The sequence below is a fragment of the Xiphophorus hellerii genome, chromosome 5 (genome assembly GCF_003331165.1).
Source record: "Xiphophorus hellerii strain 12219 chromosome 5, Xiphophorus_hellerii-4.1, whole genome shotgun sequence".
In the NCBI taxonomy this organism is placed as follows: Eukaryota; Metazoa; Chordata; class Actinopteri; order Cyprinodontiformes; family Poeciliidae; genus Xiphophorus; species Xiphophorus hellerii.
In genome coordinates this window covers 25,108,845-25,129,208 of record NC_045676.1, presented here as the reverse complement: position 1 = coordinate 25,129,208, position 20,364 = coordinate 25,108,845, and the positions used below count along the sequence as shown (strand labels likewise).

The 20,364-nt window shown below is 40.6% G+C and overlaps 1 protein-coding gene across 4 annotated transcripts in view; it reads left to right on the top strand.

Moving 5' to 3' along the window:
• The window catches only part of LOC116719324 (phospholipid-transporting ATPase ABCA1-like), a 36,233-nt gene extending 16,422 nt beyond the window's left edge, over positions 1-19,811 (top strand). For 2 of the 4 annotated variants that reach the window (XM_032561810.1, XM_032561811.1), the window contains exons 9-49: positions 3,371-3,614; positions 3,712-3,851; positions 3,929-4,045; positions 4,870-5,064; positions 6,349-6,554; positions 6,636-6,812; positions 6,903-7,125; positions 7,230-7,451; positions 7,864-8,068; positions 8,158-8,271; positions 8,364-8,538; positions 8,643-8,774; positions 8,873-9,012; positions 9,124-9,261; positions 9,370-9,599; positions 9,693-9,765; positions 9,861-10,063; positions 10,168-10,219; positions 10,338-10,451; positions 10,713-10,861; positions 11,029-11,153; positions 11,874-11,972; positions 12,116-12,305; positions 12,422-12,516; positions 12,604-12,636; positions 12,741-12,846; positions 13,092-13,166; positions 13,965-14,134; positions 14,214-14,391; positions 14,483-14,598; positions 14,689-14,833; positions 14,929-15,052; positions 15,159-15,288; positions 15,431-15,614; positions 15,744-15,850; positions 15,948-16,089; positions 16,214-16,348; positions 16,465-16,568; positions 16,682-16,774; positions 16,931-17,174; positions 17,480-19,811. In XM_032561810.1, coding sequence (XP_032417701.1) covers positions 3,371-3,614; positions 3,712-3,851; positions 3,929-4,045; positions 4,870-5,064; positions 6,349-6,554; positions 6,636-6,812; positions 6,903-7,125; positions 7,230-7,451; positions 7,864-8,068; positions 8,158-8,271; positions 8,364-8,538; positions 8,643-8,774; positions 8,873-9,012; positions 9,124-9,261; positions 9,370-9,599; positions 9,693-9,765; positions 9,861-10,063; positions 10,168-10,219; positions 10,338-10,451; positions 10,713-10,861; positions 11,029-11,153; positions 11,874-11,972; positions 12,116-12,305; positions 12,422-12,516; positions 12,604-12,636; positions 12,741-12,846; positions 13,092-13,166; positions 13,965-14,134; positions 14,214-14,391; positions 14,483-14,598; positions 14,689-14,833; positions 14,929-15,052; positions 15,159-15,288; positions 15,431-15,614; positions 15,744-15,850; positions 15,948-16,089; positions 16,214-16,348; positions 16,465-16,568; positions 16,682-16,774; positions 16,931-17,174; positions 17,480-17,623 — 5,988 coding nt within the window. In that variant the 3' untranslated portion in view covers positions 17,624-19,811. Of the gene's footprint in view, positions 1-3,370; positions 3,615-3,711; positions 3,852-3,928; positions 4,046-4,869; positions 5,065-6,348; positions 6,555-6,635; positions 6,813-6,902; positions 7,126-7,229; positions 7,452-7,863; positions 8,069-8,157; positions 8,272-8,363; positions 8,539-8,642; positions 8,775-8,872; positions 9,013-9,123; positions 9,262-9,369; positions 9,600-9,692; positions 9,766-9,860; positions 10,064-10,167; positions 10,220-10,337; positions 10,452-10,712; positions 10,862-11,028; positions 11,154-11,873; positions 11,973-12,115; positions 12,306-12,421; positions 12,517-12,603; positions 12,637-12,740; positions 12,847-13,091; positions 13,167-13,964; positions 14,135-14,213; positions 14,392-14,482; positions 14,599-14,688; positions 14,834-14,928; positions 15,053-15,158; positions 15,289-15,430; positions 15,615-15,743; positions 15,851-15,947; positions 16,090-16,213; positions 16,349-16,464; positions 16,569-16,681; positions 16,779-16,930; positions 17,175-17,479 lie in introns of those variants that run through there. The other 2 variants (XM_032561812.1, XM_032561813.1) reach the window with 2 other exon arrangements.
• Positions 19,812-20,364: the final 553 nt, after the last annotated feature.

Below are 20,364 nucleotides of genomic sequence, written 5' to 3'. Positions count from 1 at the left end.
CAACACAACGTAGATCAATTCCAGGGTCAAACTGGTTGTTTTCTTGCGATCACGCGTGTGTTGGGACTTCATTCAAGTCATCAGGTGGACATTTTCCAGCCAGCCACCCCCTTATACAGCAGTAGAAAGGGAATCAGTGTTCAGTTTTTCTGCTGACCATTATTTTGCTTTCCTCACTGCTCTTCTTATCAAAACAACCTCAGATAGCCTCATTTGCCATTCCCGGTGGGGAAAAAAAAATAAAAAAATTCCCCCACATCGCATCCTTTGCAGTTTTATTGCATTTCTAGCAAAAATCAAGCCAAAAAAGCCTTGCATTCTCCAAAACACATCAAAAGTTAATTTAATATACTCTGATTTCTTGGAAAAATGTGTTCAGTATCTGATATACTTGTTAAAATTTTATTGTGTGATCAGCCTTTGAGCTGCTCTTGTCTACATAGCTGTGTGCTGGAGTGGAAACCTGAACTTTAATAACCTCACAGAGGCTGTGTGCTGAGGTTACTCTGGGACAATTCTGTTCTTCTGCCTGCCTGCCTATCTGCATCCCAGTTTTATTTTCCATGTGCGTGCGAGTGCAGCACATCTGCATTCTTGTATATAGCAGGTATTACTCATCCTGCCACCTCGCCAAGTTAGCGTGGGTGTTCGTCATGAAGGGAATGACACAAAATCGTTTTCATCCCAAGAAAAACGCTCATTCACACAGACCTACAGACCTACAAACAGGTTTGGTATCCAAAGTCACCTACATGCACATGGTGATATAGAGATGCGTCACTCAGAAGGTTGCACTTTGTTTGTTTGAGAGAGGTTGTGGCGAAGAGGATGTTGGCACCCTTAAGTGGAACGACAAATGTAAGCATCTGTCACAACACACAGAAAACCTCATGAGCAGCGAGTGTAAAATAGCATGCAGCATTTGTACACACACGCACGCACCCATGCCATGCACTATTTCAGATGAAACTGCAGGAAACAATGTTACCCTGATGTAGCTGCAGACTCAGCTGCAAGGTGAACCAGGTTTAAACAGTGAAAGTGAGACTTGCTCTCACTTTCTCAAGTTTTGAATATCTGTTTTACGAGCTGTGGGCAAAAATAGACCCATAAATATATGAATACATAAACAACACTGTTTTCTGTTATGCAACAACCAGGATACGGTGGATGTTTGCATATCATCTTGCCAATATGTGCCTGTGCTTGCATGTGTTTCTTTGTCTGCAGTGAGGAGTTGTGAATAAATGTCAGGATAATAGCGCTCTACTTGCGGAGCCAGCAGAGGTTTGCCTGTTAGAAGAAATGACCGAGAGTAACCTCTCTTTGTTCTCAAACCTCCCTCTGTTTTCACCTCCTGTTTCTAACACAGCCACTTTATTTCTTTCTTTCTCTCTTTCCTCTCTCTGCCTCTCTTTCCATTTTCTTTTTTTTCACTTTTTCTCTTTCCTCTGTCTTTCTTTTCTTTCTCTCTTTCCTCTTTCACTCTCTATTTCTTTGATATCGGGTATAGTTTTTACCCCTCCATTCCTCCACCAATACTTGCTAAATGGGTGAGGTCTCCCTTTTATTCATCCTTCTTTCATTCCTTTCTTGTCACGAGTTGAATCCCTGATTGCATGTCTAGTTGAACCGCTAGGAAACACAGTTAAACCTGTGCTGACTTGTCACTTGACCTATGGTAACCTACCGTGCGGCGAACCCGGTGATGTCAGAACGCATATGACTGCTGAGTGCTGACGGTATAAAACACCGCTTCCCATTTTTCACACTGAAGAAAACCAAAATGTGACAAAAACTCAAATTGCTTTCTGTTGGAAACAAACACAGCTACAGAGTTTATGCCAATTTCAGACAAAGGTTGCAATTCAAACAGAAGTTCTTTTCACGCATTATCAAGAAATCCCTGAACAAAGAGGACGGCTGTGTGCTGTTTTGTTCCAAACCTCAGGATTCTTTCCAGTTTTTAACACGCATATTTCTGCCACTGCGTTGGCCTGCATGTATCAGTTTGTGAGTTGTTGATTTGCTGCAGAGCAACAATGTTGCTGCTCTGGCATAAACACTCAGCATGATGGCTGTTTCTGATGAAAGACACTGTGCTGACTCGCATTACGCGTTATCTAAGCTCTTCCCTTAAAAGCAGCGCAGACCCTCTCTCACACACGCATGCTTGGAGGACTGGGAACAGCAGTTAAATTTATCTTAGTCGGGCAGACGGTCAAGTGTTAAGTGTCTCCACCCCTCAGAGCAGCACTTCTCTACATGTATCGAATGTACACTCACTGTGCACATGACGACTGTTTTAAATCGAGCTGTGGCAAACGATAACCTGCCAGATGTGGGTTTTTATGTCTCGCATCTTGACTGCCAACTCAGTACAGGAGAAACTGAGACTTTTGAGGTTTCCTGAAGGTGTGAAAAAAGGTGTGAAAAACTGAGCACAGAAAAAAACAGCTATATAGTCTTTTTTTTATGCCCAAGAGGGACTAATTTTGGGCATAAATTTTGACTAAAATCGTCTATTTTTCCCCAGATATCTGTAAAAAAACAAAGGGCAACTGAACAACAAAACCAACTGCCTGTGGCCATGTATCTTTCTTTTTGTAAAAAAGTAGGAATCTGAATTTTGTGTTAGATTTTAGCTAATCTGCCACAAAAGTTTTATTTTTAAAAACATGGGGGAAAAAGCTCTTAAAATACTTTTCTAACCATCCTGCTTTAAGGGATAATTAATTATTAATTATTTTTATGTGGTGCAGAGTCCACTTCACACTGTGAATGTAAGACAACACTTGCTGTTAAATAGCACTTTTCTAATAATTTACACTAAGAATAATTACAAAGTTGATGTTTTAGATGATCTTTAGCGTTGTTAGCAGGGGCATCATGCAGTGCTAACTTTACTAAAACAGCAGTCGGTGGATATTGGATTTAGACAGTTACCTTTATTCAGATCTCTAAACTGCTGCCAACATTTGAAATGTTCCAATTTTCCTAAATAGATTTAAAACTCCAAAGGATTAAACAGCATCCTAATTCAGCCTTCTGATTATCTGCTGACATCCTGCTCTAATTTTAAATAACTTGGACTATTTAATTAAAATAATTCACAGATATTGAAAAAAGCAAACTTTGGGTTTTCTATCAGTTGTTCATATTAACTCTATGGGGTGCAAAAACTGATCAGAAAAATATCTGATCTCTGAATTTCCAACCGGTCGGTCAAAAATAAGTTCCAATTGTGCTGAAAATGACCAACTTAAAATCACAAGTGAAAAATAGCTTCCAAGTGAATCCATCTGGTTTAATATTTGGAATTAGCTTTACTCTCTCCCTGAGCTTAATGTTTGTGTCTCTCTCTCGACAGCTTGCCAGCATGAAGAGCTGGAAAGACATGAGAAAGGAGATCCTGTATCTGACTGCAAACTCAACAGGATCTCCGAAGCAGATGTACCAGGCCGTGTCGCGTATTGTTTGCGGACATCCAGAGGGAGGCGGCCTGAAGATCAAATCCCTCAACTGGTACGAAGACAACAATTACAAGGCTCTGTTCGGACACCACGGCAACGACAGTGACAGTGAGCCCATGTCCACCTATGACAACTCTTCAAGTAAGCATCCTTATATTTTTTTAAAATATAAAAGAGTTGTTTGCTCCCAATTTTTATCTGTTCAATACTCAAACTGCGGTTTGTGTTTTTCTTTTAGCTCCTTACTGTAACAACCTAATGAAGAACCTGGAGTCCAGCCCCATTTCCAGGATGATTTGGAGAGCCCTCAAACCTCTTCTAATGGGGAAGATCCTGTATACCCCAGACACTCCAGCAACACAGAGGATCATTCACGAGGTACAACAGATTCCGCACAGAAAAGCCCATTATCAGAATGCCTCTAGTGAGTTAACCTAAAAGCTTGAATTTTGCAGGTTAACAAGACCTTCCAGGAGCTGGGGGTGCTGAGAGATCTGGGCGGCATGTGGGAAGAAATGAAACCTAAATTTTGGAGCTTCATGGAGAACAGCGAAGAGATGGACTTAGTCAGGGTGAGTATGTACACTGACATCATTTCTGTAGACAAAATATGGCTGTGTTCCCAGTGTTCCTTCATGTGTAGCCTAAAAAAAATTCAGGCAACTTGAGGGCATGTTTGTAATTATTTATCCTGAGTGACCCGCACAGAGAGTTTGTTTTCTTTTTGGGCCACTTTCAAGTTCTAGGGCAGCAAAGAAAGATAGACAGTAATAAAAAATAAAATAAAATAAAACCAATCCTAAAAAAAGACATGTTCCAAGTACAAAATCAAACCCTAAATTCTCTGAACACATTAATATCAGAGAGTCAACCACACAAAGCTATTGCACTACTTCCTCAGTTTAGATGAGCAGCTTTTAGTGGGCATAGAGCTCATAATGTGGTTGTTTTATTGATGGGAACTTTAACCCAATTTTCACCACCTTCTTTCCTTAATAAACTGCTTAAACACCACCTCCACCTAGTGGTGTATGCTTGTAAATTACCTTGTACATTTTTCTAGGAATTAAAGATAACAAACTTCTATTATTTTGTTTTTGTCCATAATGTATTTACTGTAGAAGCCCATACCCCTGGGGCACTTTATTTAACATTCAAACAAAGATATTTTCTCAATAAAAAAAAAAAAGAACTTGTGAAAAATACTTTTTATTATATTTATGAGAACAACATGGCAATCACTTGCAATTGGTAGAAAATGCAGGTCAAAAACAGCACAAAACAAATGCACTCTGAAACCAAAAGGCTAAAGGATACAGTAGCTATTCATAAGTTTTCCTTTTTTACACTGCTGCTTGACATAAATCATCTTTCAATCATTCTGTTTTTCTTCCAGTCCTTGCTCCAAAGCAATACCAGCGCTGCTTTCCTGGACGCTCAGCTCAGTGAGACCGAGTGGAGTGTGTCCGACGTGGCGGACTTCCTCACAAAAGCCTCAGAGGACCGCAGACCTTCGGGGTCAGCTTACACATGGAGGGAGGCGTTCAATGAAACCGATCGTGCCATAAAGACTATTTCACAGTTTATGGAGGTTAGTGAGTTACGAATGCTGTGGCTGTTTTAATTTTAATTTTATTTTTCCATTGCAAGGCAACAAAACAAAAGAAATCTAGAACATGACATTACATTTTTACGTAATCTTTTTTTTTTACCTCTAGGGTTTAAATGGCAAAAAAAATATTACTGTTAGTTTAAGATCCTGTCAGTTAATCTGAGATTCATGGCTCTTGATTTGTTTTATAAAATCGTTTTCTGTCTTTGGATAAAACCAATAAGAAAAACAACGACTGGGAGAAAGGGCGTTAAATGCTGATTATTTTTTTAGGTCATCTCCCTGTAAAATCGTTATTAATATTTCCAATGAGTTTGTGTGCTTGACCTCAAATACCAGCACAGCTATTAATAAAAACCTTGAAATTAAATGTTCTTTTGCTTCACATGCTTCATCAAACTAACTCAAAGCCATGTGATCTGTATCACTTAAATAAAACAAGGTCAGCCATAAATCCTCCCTCTGTTAGTCAGCGCTGATTCTCTGTACTTGTTTTGTTCTCAGTAAAGTTCTTTAAATATCCGCTTCCACCTTCATAATGATCTGATTTCTATTATGCCGTCTGTTCTTAAAGTGATAGGCTTCTCATGTCATATTTGATCACGTATATTATAAGTTATTGTAAGTCTTCCATTTCCTTCTAACACTATAGATTAAAAACAAATATAATCAGTTACGTATCCATTTCACAACTTTTACAACCTCTCTGACTAATGTTTCACTCCAAACAACCCAGTGACCGACTGACTTTCTTTAAGGAGATCCTATAATCTATATGCACAGTTGTTTGTTGCAGTAAAATCAATGTTACAGCTCCAAATAACCATAAAAGTTCACCCTTCAGTGTTTTCTACGCTGTATTTGATTGGAATTTGCTTTTCTGAATCTTTAATGTTTATCAAAGTTGGGATGAAGGAATGAGGTAAAATTCAGCTCATGTTAGATAAACAAGTGAAAGGTTGATCTGTGGGAGGGCTGAACACATCGGGTAAAAAATTCTGTGGTTATTCAGTTTGAACTTAGTGAACTGTAAAAAGTTCATAAACTGTTTTTCATTAACAAGATAACAAGGATAACTCAATAAAATAGGTTAAATGGTAATAAAAGTCAATCACCTAACAGTTAATTGGACCTCTTATAGTTTTATTGGTACAACAATATAACAATAAAAATTCTGAATCACTGTGGCAACATTTTCTCATTAAATCCTTTCCCTACTTGCCTGATTTCTCTGGCTCTTTTTCTAATTTCCTCTTCTTTTAGTGTGTGAACTTGGACAAACTGGAGTCAGTCCCCAACGAGGAACGCTTGGTCAACAAGTCCATGGGTCTTCTGGATAACCAGAAGTTCTGGGCGGGAATCGTGTTTCCCAACATCGCTCCCAATAGCACTGACCTGCCTCCCAACATCAACTACAAAATCCGCATGGACATCGATAATGTGGAGAGGACGAACAAGATCAAAGACGGGTGAGTGGCGACGGGAAAGACGATTTTATCTTGGGTTGTTTGCTTGACAGTTTTTACATTTTCTTTTTTGTTACTTTACAGATACTGGGATCCTGGTCCCAGAGCGGACCCCTTTGAGGACCTGCGGTACGTCTGGGGCGGATTTTCTTACCTGCAGGACGTCATTGAGCAAGGAATCATCCGAGCCATCACTGGTACTGAGGAGAAGACGGGCATTTACATCCAGCAGATGCCCTACCCTTGCTATGTTGATGATATGTAAGTGATTGCATTATAAAAACAAAACTTTTCCTGTACAAAGATCTGGTAGGATTGTACGTTAAACATTTCGCTCCTTTTTTATTTCAGATTCCTGCGAGTTATGAGCCGGTCGATGCCTCTCTTCATGACTTTGGCCTGGATGTACTCTGTGGCCATCATCATCAAAGGCGTGGTGTATGAGAAGGAGGCGCGACTGAAGGAGACCATGAGGATCATGGGACTGAACAACGGCACCCTGTGGCTGAGCTGGTTCATCAGCAGTTTAATCCCACTGCTGATCAGCGCCGGCTTACTGGTGATGCTGCTGAAGGTGTGTGTTGTTGAAGACTAGCACATGCATCATTTCTATCATTTAAAATAGTAGAAAACGTGAGATTATTATTTATTATAATCTTTTTTCCACTCTTCTCTCAGATGGGAAACCTATTGCCGTACAGCGACTCAGGCGTTGTGTTTCTTTTCCTGGGATCCTTCGGTGTTGTAACCATCATGCAGTGTTTTCTGATCAGCACTCTGTTTTCACGTGCCAACCTGGCGGCGGCCTGTGGAGGAATAATATACTTCACCCTCTACCTGCCCTACGTTCTGTGTGTTGCTTGGCAAGATTACGTGGGATTTGGAGCAAAACTTGTAGTGGTGAGTGAGATAGATTTTATTACACCTGAGTAAATGCAGTCCCCTGCATTTTCATTGATACCACCGGTAAGGATATGTAAAAAGCCTCAAAGTAAATTCATATTTTTCAGATGTAGCACAGTGTCTCTCAAGTAATTTTTAACAAAATCACGGCTCATGATGATGAAGGAAAATTTTTGAGAGAAACACACAGAATCTCAGACCATATTTAACACTGGGCATGAGGTGTTTTTCCACATATTCATTCCTTGTTTTATCTTCAAACAAACAATGAATAAAGAGACATTTATTTGGTGTGTTTAGTGCCAAAAACTTCAACCTCAGATTCACATCCATATCTTACACCTAGCGTGATACACAGGGATCCCAAGAATTCCTGCTATGTAAACTGTGGATATTGTTTCTCTCTCAGAGTCTTCTGTCCCCTGTGGCTTTTGGCTTCGGCTGTGAGTACTTTGCCCTGTTTGAGGAACAAGGTGTGGGAATCCAGTGGTCTAACCTTCTAGCAAGCCCCCTGGAGGAGGACAGCTACAACCTGACCACCTCTATATGCCTCATGCTGTTCGATGCAGTGCTGTACGGAATAATGACTTGGTACATTGAAGCCGTTTTTCCTGGTAAGACACAAAAAAATTAGCTTTTTCTTAAAAATCTGATGTAATCTGTGCAATATAAGTCATTTTAAAAACACATAATTATGTTGCAGGTCAGTACGGGATCCCCAGGCCTTGGTATTTCCCTTTCACAAGAACATATTGGTGCGGAGAGAAGGAGAATCAAAACATTAATACTCCTCTGTCAAAGAAGAGCAACGCTGACGGTACAGCAAATACAATCCTAAGTAATACCAAACTGCAAGAGAAGCCCTGGCTTATTGCTAATATGATGTTCTTGATTTCATCACATCTACAGCTGTGTGCTTCGAGGAGGACCCAAGCCACATCGACCCGGGTGTTTACATTGAAAACCTGGTGAAGATCTACAGCCATGGAAACAAGCTGGCTGTGGACGGATTGACCCTTAAATTCTATGAAGGCCAGATCACCTCCTTCCTCGGCCACAATGGAGCTGGCAAGACTACAACCATGTAAGTTCATATGGTCAGTGAACTTACTCTAGTTACCAACTAGAGAAAATGTAAACAACTCATTTCAAAACACTTAAGTGGTGACCACGTTCTGTTTGTGATAGGTCAATCCTGACTGGACTGTTCCCACCCACCTCTGGCACCGCCTACATCCTCGGCAAGGACATCCGCTCCGAGCTCAGCACCATCCGGCAGAACCTGGGGGTCTGCCCCCAGCACAATGTGCTTTTCAGCATGTATGTATGCACTTTAACTGGAAAACACTTTAGCACACTTGGGCCCCCTTTCTCGTATTTCAAGCGTTTGTGCTATTTGTTGGTTTGCCGTGAATCAGGTTGACCGTCGAGGAGCACATCTGGTTCTACGCTCGCCTGAAGGGCCTGCCTGAAGAGAAAGTGAAGGCTGAAATGGAACAGATCGTCAACGATGTCGGACTGCCACACAAGCGAAAGTCTCGCACCAGCACGCTGTCAGGTCGGTTTCTAGTTTCAGGGTTCTCTTAATTATTTTCAGCACTTAAATTGTTTGTTTTACATACTTGATTAAATTTGGAGTGCATGTTTCTGACTTTATCTTTTTGTGCAGGTGGAATGCAGAGGAAGTTGTCTGTAGCGCTGGCGTTTGTCGGAGGTTCTAAGGTTGTCATTCTGGACGAGCCTACTGCTGGTGTTGATCCGTACGCACGCAGGGGAATCTGGGATCTGCTCCTTAAATACAGACAAGGTAAATGAAACAAATATTATTTTTGTGTCATATATGTAAAAGTTGGCCAAAGGGCTTTAGTATGGCAGCGTTGTAGTGAATGACCTTACGTTTTTATTCACTTTTTAGCCCGCACCATCATCCTTTCCACCCACCACATGGATGAGGCTGACATCCTGGGCGACCGTATTGCTATCATTTCCCATGGCAAGCTGTGCTGCGTGGGCTCCTCTCTCTTCCTGAAGACTCACCTCGGAACCGGCTACTACCTGACGCTGGTCAAGAGAGACTACGACCTGTCTCTACAGTCCTGCAGGAATTCTGCCAGCACCGTCTCCTACATGAAGAAGACAGAGAAGGTAACCGAAAAGACATTTTTATGCTTAATAGTCTGCATTAAAAAAAACCATAAAGATAAATTTATTAAGGTTTTTTACCCCCACTTCTTTCAGGAGGACAGCGTATCAGAGAGCAGTTCAGATGCTGGTCTTGGCAGCGAACCTGAAAGTGAGACTACCACTATTGGTAAGAACTGGAAGCTTAATGTTTCTAGATAAAGAGTTCAAAAATGATATTCATCCACCTTTCTGTCTTTTTTTTCTGCTCATCTTTCCCATTAGATGTCTCCCTCATCTCCAGTGTGATTTTCAAACACGTCTCAGAGGCTCGTCTGGTGGAAGATCTCGGCCATGAGATCACCTACGTCTTGCCATACCAGTCGGCTAAAGACGGCGCCTTTGTTGAGCTTTTCCATGAGCTTGATGATCGACTTACTGACTTAGGAATTTCAAGTTACGGAATTTCTGACACCACCTTGGAAGAGGTAGGGGCTGCTTATTTAACATAGCCTTTTAATCCATTTTTAGCTAACATTCATTGAATCTCGAGGGAACCCTTAAATTGACCTTGTTTCTTTTGATGCGGCAGATTTTCCTGAAAGTGGCAGAAGATAGCGGTGTTGATTCTGTTGAGCTTTCAGGTGAGATTTACAATGTTTTAAATACGGCAAATGCAAATGAAAACAAAAATAAAAAACAAATACAAGCTGAGAAAATTGTTGAGTAAAGATAAACAAGTGTACTTTGGTGTTTTTGTAGATGGAGTCGTACCAACCAGAACCCGACGGCGACATGCATTTGGGGACCACCAGAGCTGCCTGAAGCCCTTCACCGAGGATGACTTTGACTTCAATGACTCTGAAGGTGACCCAGGTAGAATTTAATTGCCCGCCACGCAGCGCAATGACGAATCTTTTAGTTTTAATACTGAGGGGCATTGTGCATTTGAAAAATATGCAAAAATCAGAAACATTGCACAGAAACTTAGCCAACCTGAGGCTCATGTGCTGCTGTTACAAAACTGGAACAGTTGCATGCTTTTAGCAAAAACTACAAGTTTCATTGCTGTTGCAAAACCAGAGAACACATTTATCTTGTTTGTATGTTTGCTGACAATGTGTCTTTTCTGTGCAGAATCTCGTGAGACTGACTGGCTCGGTGGAACAGATGGCAAAGGTTCATATCAGGTCAAAGGCTGGAGTCTGAAGAGACAGCAGTTTGTTGCGCTCCTGTGGAAACGGTTCCTCTACGCTCGCCGCTCTAGGAAAGGCTTTTTCGCTCAGGTGTGCTGTGGTTAATGTTACATCCAAGAACTCTATGTAAAGTTGTGGTGCTCTTATCATTAACACAACTTAGTAAATTCATTATTTTACACCATGATAGAACCACGCCCATTGTCCATTTTATTGCACTGAAGTTTAAATGCATTGTTCTGGTTCGTGTTTTTCAGATTGTTCTGCCAGCAGTGTTTGTGTGCATTGCACTGGTCTTCAGCCTCATTGTTCCTCCGTTCGGGAAATACCCGAGTCTGGCTCTGCATCCCAGCATGTATGGAGAGCAGTTTAGCTTCATCAGGTGGGGCGTCATTCCCATGTTATCAACCTCTGTCCTAATATCTGGCAATCTTTAGGAAAAATGTAAACCTTCTTTGCGTAATTCTAGATAGCATTTTGTCACAGCGGTGTTTACGCTTTCGTTTCTGAGAACAAAAAAGAAACAGTATAAATGAGTGAATAGTGTTTTTCCATTAAGAGGTGTACATAGATGTAAAAGATTGCATAATGGCAGTAAGGATTATTATTTAAACAAGTGCTGCTAAAAGACCTAGATGATGAAGGAAATAGCTGCTTTTTAAAAAAGATTTTATTGTGAGTTAATACACAACTCACAAAAAATGTAATATAATTTCTTGTATATTAAATGTAAGAAATGCCATTACTTAAAGCAGTGGTTCCCAAAGTGTGGGGCGCACCCCCTAGGGGGTTCACACTGCCATTGCAGGGAGGGAGCAGGAAGCGGTATGAATGAATAAAAAAAAAAAAAAAAACAGTTACACAAAAGTGTTTCACTGTAAACATGGTTTGTAGTTTTGTTGCAACCTGAAGTGTGAAATAAACTTCAGTGGAGTTTGAAAACAAAATATGTGTATAGGTTTATGTCTGGTTGAACGATGTGTGTGCCCAGTGGATTTTTTTTTTTTCTTTTTTGCGGGGGATTTTATTGTAATCCATAGGGGGGGCAGAAGAAAATCTTTGGGAACCACTGATTTAAAGTGTTCTGTCTGTGCCTTTGCAGTAATGACATACCCGAAGAACCCCACAACAACAAACTGCTGGGAGCTTTGATGGACAAACCAGGATTTGGAACCCAATGCATGGAAGGAGAGCCCATACCGTAAGTAGAAAATAGTAACTTTATTCATGGAGATTATTTATCCAGAAAATGGTAACTTCAGTAAAACAAAAATCAAAATGATGTAGTAATTAGAAATAGAAAAGTTGAGCTGAAAACTAAAATGTTCTCTCTGCGTCCTCCAGGGACACTCCCTGTGTGGAGGTGAAGGATGATTGGACGCTCCCTCAGGTTCCTCAAAGTGTCAGTGATATATTCGACAAAGGCAACTGGACCATGGAAAACCCGTCTCCACTGTGTGAGTGCAGCTGTGAAGGCCGTAAGAGGATGCTGCCTGAGTGTCCTGCTGGGGCCGGTGGACTTCCACCGCCACAGGTCAGTAGGACCAACAGAAATCTGAACACAGATTCAGTTATGGCAACAAAGTGGTACACCCATAAACTCAACTTGGCACACAGTAATGAAGTATCATGGTTTGTCTTTGTATCCAGATGATGATCAGTGACAAAGACACACTGCAGAATTTGACTGGTAGAAACGTGTCGGACTACCTGGTCAAAACCTACGCTCAGATCATCGGCAAGAGGTAAAGACTCTTACCGTCCTTTCCTCTGAAGCCATATTTCTTACTTATAAGTTCTAGCCTTTCATTATATGATTTCTCCTTTTACAGCTTGAATAACAAGATCTGGGTCAATGAGTTCAGGTACATTCTAAGACATTATGTGTCTTAAAAAAAAGAAAACATTGATCTGAGTGCTTCTCTGCTGTGAGCTGCACTGATGTAAAAATGTTTGCTCTCCATAACAGATACGGTGGATTCTCTCTGGGCGCCCGAGGTTCCCATGTTTTGTCCCACACAGGTGATATTGATGAAGCTATTGTGCAACTCAGGCAACTCTTCCAACTTGAACAGGTAAGAATTAGATTAGAATAATGATATTATTCTTATTATACAGAACCAGTTTGGTTTTACTAAAGGAAATTTCTATTTTGGTCTTTGTTACTGAGGGTAACACAAAATCTGCATGGATCCTAGATAACTTTGGTTTATGATTATAGAGTTGTAGTAAATATTAAAATTTAAGCAAACATACTACATATTTGCTATAGACGACTCTCTGTCTCTCTCCTTTCCTTTCTGCCTCATCCATCCTTTAGGGAACGGCAGCCCATCGTTTTTTCAGCAGTCTCTCTGGTTTTATCCAAGGATTGGACACAAAGAATAACGTGAAGGTTAGCAACTCTATATGTTTTTGTATTTCACACTTCAATATATTTTGATCAGTGCTCTGTTTAAATAATTACTGGTCATAAACAGTTAATATCTTACCTGCTGTGCACAATTCTTTTGTGTTTTTATTTAGTATAAATCCATGTTAGTTGGTTTCAGAGGCTAAGCTAATGGCTAGTCTGAGAGGGACCAAAGACATTTATTGTCTTATAATATTGTCATAGAAGTTTATTTATTTAAACTTTTTTCATGTTTGCATTAAGTGAATGTTTACAACAAATCTGATGAATTTTACACAAGAAATGGCGGTTGAAGATGGTCATCCATCAATGATCTTCCTCTGTGAAATACTCATGTAAAGCATTTTCAGTCCCAGCAATAAATAAAAAGTAAAGAAATGTAAAGAGCAAAAACATTTTACTAATTCAGGTCAATACTGCTTTTGATTCTTGCATCATGTTACAACATGATAAATGAAATAATTTGCCATTACAGGATTTCTTCCTGAAGTAGCTCTTCAGAGAAACTGTAATTCTTTTGTCACAGCGCCGTATAGAGGCCTGGCATGACAACTACAGCTGACTCAAGGTGTCTTGGCAGTGCTGTCGAAACTTGGAACTTTTGCTCAATCATACGAAAATACTGGCAACTTCCAGATGATGTTCTCATGTAAACGTAGACTGAGAAACTTAAGATATCTTGGAATGTAATTTTAGAGCTACTTAAAAATTTCACCCAGTTCATCTCTAAGGCAATGGTTTAAATCCAAGTTTAAAAACTCCCCCCCACCCTTCCTTTAGATTTGGTTTAACAACAAGGGCTGGCACAGCATTGGCTCCTTCCTCAACGTGATGAACAACGCCATTCTGCGGTCGAGTCTCAAACCTGGTCAAGACCCGACAAAGTTTGGCATCACCGCTTACAACCATCCACTAAACCTCACCAAGGAGCAGCTCTCACAAGTTGCATTGTGAGCATGACGATCAATTTGACATATGAACGCAAGCGGAAATTTTCCCAATTTACAATTCTTACTTTTTGGATTTTAGGATGACGACATCTGTGGACGTGTTGGTGTCCATTTGCGTCATCTTCGCCATGTCCTTTGTCCCTGCCAGTTTTGTGGTCTTCCTCATCCAGGAGAGAGTAACAAAGGCCAAACATATGCAGTTCATCAGTGGTGTGCAGCCCTTGCTTTACTGGCTGGCCAACTTTATTTGGGATATGGTGAGACATTACCAAGTCAGCACCACTCGAGTGGCAAAGTATTCTAAGTGGAAATATTAAAAGACCCTCCTCTTCCTTTTCCTTCTCACAGTGCAACTACATCGTTCCAGCTGCGCTAGTGATCATCATATTTGTCTGTTTCCAACAAGAAGCCTACGTTTCTTCCACCAATCTACCAGTACTGGCTCTGCTGCTTCTCCTCTATGGGTAATTTGGACAAACTCTCAACACTGAGGCTTTGCACTTCAACCACATTCAACGATTTCGTGTAAATTTATGTTTTGCTTATTTTACCAGGTGGTCAATCACCCCTCTGATGTACCCAGCCTCTTTCTTCTTTAAGATCCCCAGCACTGCCTACGTAGTTCTAACCAGTGTCAACATACTGATTGGAATCAATGGCAGTGTGTCCACGTTTGTCCTGGAGTTGTTTGGAAGTAATGTGAGTAAATGTTACGAGTTTCAGAGTTTCAGACTATAGAATTTTTAAAAAAGCATTAGGAAGTTAAATTGGCATTAATTGCATTCCTCTCTCAGGAGATCGGTGGTATTAATGACATCTTGAAGAATGTATTCCTCATCTTCCCTCACTTCTGCCTGGGTAGAGGACTGATTGACATGGTGAAGAATCAAGCCATGGCTGATGCTTTGGAGAGATTTGGTGAGCCTTTACCTTGACCTGTTATAAATGTTATAGTCATATCATTAACTAGGACAAGAAAAGTCTCATGAAAGGCCATGTTAAAGAGACAAAATGTCTGTTATAGGTGAAAACCGGTTTCGCTCTCCTCTGGCATGGGACATGGTGGGGAAGAACCTGTTCGCCATGGCTATAGAGGGAGTTATTTTCTTCTGCATCACTGTCCTCATTCAGTACCGCTTCTGCTTTAAAGCCAGGTGGGTAAATCATGTCATCAGTCGAGTTACCCTACCACTTACCCAAACATCACAAATGAAAACATTAGTTGTGGGTTGATATTTCAAGCTATGACGCTCAAGTCCACTGAAATTTGAACTCTCCTATTTTAAAACCCCACAGATCCTCCACCGGCCATCTGAAACCAATTGGAGAAGAGGATGAAGATGTTGCCAGAGAGCGACAGAGGATCCTGAGCGGCGGTGGACAGTTGGACATTCTTGAGCTGAGGCAGCTCACCAAGATTTACAAGCGGAAACAGAAGCCGGCCGTGGACCGGCTGTGTGTTGGCATCCCTCCCGGAGAGGTAAGCCCCAGTTTACAGAAAATAATACAGAGGAACATGCAAGATTTTTTGTATTCTTTTATGAAATTAAGCAAGTGTGTTGAAATAGTCATAGCAGATATGCTCAATGATACACATTTTCCCTTGTAGTGTTTTGGTTTGCTTGGGGTCAACGGAGCAGGAAAGACCAGCACCTTCAAAATGTTGACTGGAGACTCAGATGTGACCAGCGGTGAGGCCTACTTAGCTGGCAAGAGGTATGAAACAAGACAAGCATTCTTATTTCATTTAAAACTAAAATAACATGCGAAAACTTTGGAGACTAATGTTCTTGTGTGTTTTCTCTCCTTTCAGTGTAAACACAGAAATAAACGAGGTGCATCAGAACATGGGCTACTGTCCTCAGTTTGATGCCATCAATGACCTTCTGACTGGAAGAGAGCACCTCGAGTTCTACGCCATCTTGAGAGGAGTACCTGAGAAGGAAGTCTGCGAGGTCAGCAGCAACACACATCATTGGTCTTTCATGTCCAACCTACTCCAATAACATGTATATCAAACAAAGAAAAGTTAAGCTTAGTCCAGACATTTAGCAAAACTCTCTTTTTTTTCCCCACTAGGTGGCAGAGTGGGGGATACGGAAACTGGGATTGATCAAGTATGTGGACAAAGCAGCAGGGAGCTATAGTGGAGGAAACATGAGGAAACTCTCCACTGCCATTGCACTCATAGGAGGACCCCCTGTTGTGTTTTTGGTCAGTGAGACTACATATTAATCATAAAACATAAAGATGGCAATGTTCACATTGGTGCTAGCTGATGTGTTACACAGTATATTTCGGCTAAAAATATGTTATCACCTTTGTAACAGGATGAACCAACAACAGGAATGGACCCTAAGGCACGTCGGGCCCTCTGGAACGCCATCCTGAGCATCATCAAAGAGGGACGTTCCGTGGTCCTCACCTCCCACAGGTCAGTCGAAGCATCTCTTTGAACTATTGAAATTAATGAATTCAGTGAACAATTTCTGTAGTCTCCCTATGTCTGTGTATTGAATACATGTTTTCTCTCATGGTTTGTCACAGTATGGAGGAGTGTGAAGCACTCTGTACCAGAATGGCTATCATGGTGAACGGCAGGTTCCGCTGTCTGGGCAGTGTGCAGCACCTTAAAAATCGGTAGGCCTGCACAAATGAAACATTTCATTACAAATAATTTTGTTTTGGTAACAAAATAAGGGGTGAAACCTGTAAACCCAAAGCATTGTTTTTTTCATACTCAAATTTCTTTTTCCACCATTATTCACACTTAAAAAAATAAATGTCTTCCACCAGGTTCGGAGACGGCTACACCATCATCTTGCGCGTGGCGGGACCGGACCCGGACCTACGGCTGGTGATGGAGTTCATAGAGCGGGAATTGCCGGGGAGCACGTTGAAGGAGAAACACCGCAACATGCTGCAGTACCAGCTCCCCTCTTCGCTCACCTCCCTCGCCCGAATCTTCTCCCTTCTCTCCAAAAACAAGGAGGCACTCAGCATAGAGGACTACTCTGTCTCTCAGACTACTTTAGACCAAGTAAGCAAGCAAACACAAAGTCAGTGGCGGTTCTTTCATTAACAAAGGGGCCCCTTTGTCTACAACCGCCCAAACATGTTCAAAATTCTGATATTGGATAAAATATAGTGCTGCTCTGCAAAAGAATCAATGAAAAGCAATAGAAAACTCGTTCAAGTTACATTTTTATCTTGTGCCTGTGCTGCTAACCCACACTTTTTTACTGACACCCTGAGTAGCTCACTATAGAAACTGCCACTGCAAAAGATTCAAATTAGTCTAGCAATATCTAATTGTATTTTTTTTTTTCTTTTCGCCTCCCTCAGGTGTTTGTTAATTTCGCCAAGGACCAAAGTGACGAGGACCACTTGAAAGACATCCACCTGAGCAAGCGGGATGCAGTCGTGGTGGACCTTTCTCAATTGAACTCTTTCCTCACGGACAGCAAAACAAGAGAGAGCTGCGTCTGATTTCTGAATCATGCTTCATCCTCTCTCCCTGCTAAAAAAAAAAAACGTGGACCACTCACTTGTGGGGGAGACGACCTATGGTCATTTTTTTTTATTTCTATTTTTTAGTCTTTTTTAATTGTCATCGTGTTTCAGTGAACCTGCGTCTCATCGCACAGCCTCCGATGGAGGCAACGACGGCAGGTTTCGTGACAGACGCTGAAACGATGAAAACTCAATGCAAATCAATGCAAGTCAAATAAACGTATATTTAAGATTAGAAGGTAGCTGTGTAGAGGTTGGAGACTGGTGCTTCTCCTCTTCACGACGTGGACAGGAAGAAAAAAAGACACTTGAAGCGACGGCAGAATCTGAATTTCTCAGTTCGACTGGAAAGTCCAGGTTACTGACTTCATGGATAAGACACTTTGGTAGGGGATAACGCGAAACGAAATCTGGAAGGTTTTCGTCCCCATTCCTCGGAGCAGACGGCAGCAGTCTGCGGGACTGCCTGTAAGCAAGCGACAGCAGAGTTTATGACGTTGTAAAAACAAAGTCATTCGAATCATTCACTGCCAGCTCTTGAAAGATGGACTGACTATTTTTTTTTTATTCAGGGTCAAACCTTTTCTCGATTTCTATTCGTTACCAAGCCAGTTGTTTTATAATCCAAGAGATGGTTGAAGATAAGCATCTAAAAATCCCGTTTTAGTCTCAAATGTGCAATCATCTGTGTTTTAACCTTTGCTAATCTGAAAAAAGAAAAATTCTTTTAGGCAGGCATGGTTAAGTTGTTTTTCATGGTTGTCTAATAATTCAAACTGCTAACCAATGTGGGGTTTTTTAATGTATTTGGTGTCCTTAACATTGTCCAGCACAGTGCCTAATCTGGTGGAGCGTCAAGCTTGAGCACTCCATTAAAAACAACAATGTATGTAGGCTGCCAAGGAATGTATAAGACCAATACCAACATGCAACAAAGCATAAAGAAAATAGTTTTATTATAGGTTATTGTGAAATGATGTGTGGGGGGGGGGGTTCAACTGTTGTCCTTCATTGTCAGAATCAAAACAAAAAAAAAATAGTGGTTCCCTTATGTCTGGTTAAGACGTGCATTCTGCTCTTCTGGCTTTACGCATCCTGCCCTCTCTCTTTTTTTTTGCACGGCCACAAGGTGGAGTCATCAGCAGCTCTATTTGTGTGAACCTTAGATCTGAAATATGTAAATGTTTTTGGTTGTGGCCTTCCAGAGGGTATGATGGGAGCACTTCAGATCTGAGCCTGTGCTGCATGGATAATATGTACAGTTGCAATTTTTTGATGTTAACACTGGAGTGAACTAACTAACTGTCTGTGTGCCAAACAAAGCTGAACTTTAAACACTGACCGATCAGCAAAAGGAAGCGAGTGTTTTATAACGTTTATCCATCAGGTCAGTTTGAAATATATTCCTCTTTCTCTTATCAGCCAGGGTTGTTGTATAAAAAAAAGGTGTGCACTCTCCTTCTTTTCTTAACTAGACTGCAAGTTACATTCATCCTGTGGAAAAATTGCCAAAGTCTGCCCACATCTATTAACTGCAACTGAGGATGAGACCGTTGTTTTTAGCAGCTAATCAACCAGCCAGACTAAAAACGAGGACCATGTAAATTAAAATTGTGCTTTTAATACTTTATAGTTAAAAAGAATCATCCAGGATTTTAACTGATTACAGGTGCTCTGTCTTGTATAAAATCTTGGAAGGGGTTTCAATTATCTCTGGGATCTGCTAACTAAAACTGAGGACTTTATTCTCTTCCTTGAAACCTCTGATTTTTAAAGAATTTGAGCACTTTACAGGCTTAGCAGGCCTTTGTTTTCATTTTTTTTAGACTTAGAGATGTAAAAAGAAAAATCTCTCCACTGGAAAACAGATGCGACAAACAATAAAGCTACGCCACCGCAGTGAAAAGTTTGCTAGAAACTTGAACTAGAGAACAAAGGCTTGTGTATTTAAGAGAAATGTGATGAAAATAAGTGAAGAAGTTGAGAAAGAGAAATAGTTGTGAGAAATTCAGGACAGAATGAGGGTGGTGATTCTTCTCTTTTCATTCTCAATATTATTCTTTGTTTACATTTTTAAGTATTACAGCTGTTTGAGTCTGTTACCCATTGTGAATAGTTATTCTTTACATTAATAAAAAAAAAAATCATATGTTTTGACAACAAATGTCTCCCGACTGTATTTTTTGTTTATTTTATTCACTTTGTTTTTGTGTACAGCTGAGAAACTTAGCATTACACATCAACATTTTCCTCAGAAGTTATATTTTCAGTCGGATTACAGATATAAAATCGACAGCATCTATGTAACAACGCATGTAATCCACACACACAAAAAGTGTAAATAAATCAGTCCATGAATTAAGTTAAAGTGGAAAAGCACAAGGAATAACAACTGTATTAAATACTTAGGAGACTTCTTGTTGCCTATGACAGCTTCTAGACATTTTCTGTATGGAGAATATTGCATTTTTTTAATTGCCAGGCAATTGAAAAAGCTGTTTGAGGTAACCTTTAAATTCATTTCAAACAATGCTGCACATGTGGCCTACAGGCATTCAGGGGTTGCTGCAGTTTAAGCATTTTTAAAAGATGTAAAATAGATTGCAAACAGTAGTGTGAACAAGATTCACATCATGTTTTATATATGCTTAAGCATATTCCCCCTCAGTACCTACTGTTATGCAAATTAGATTTGTACATCAATATATTGCTAGATG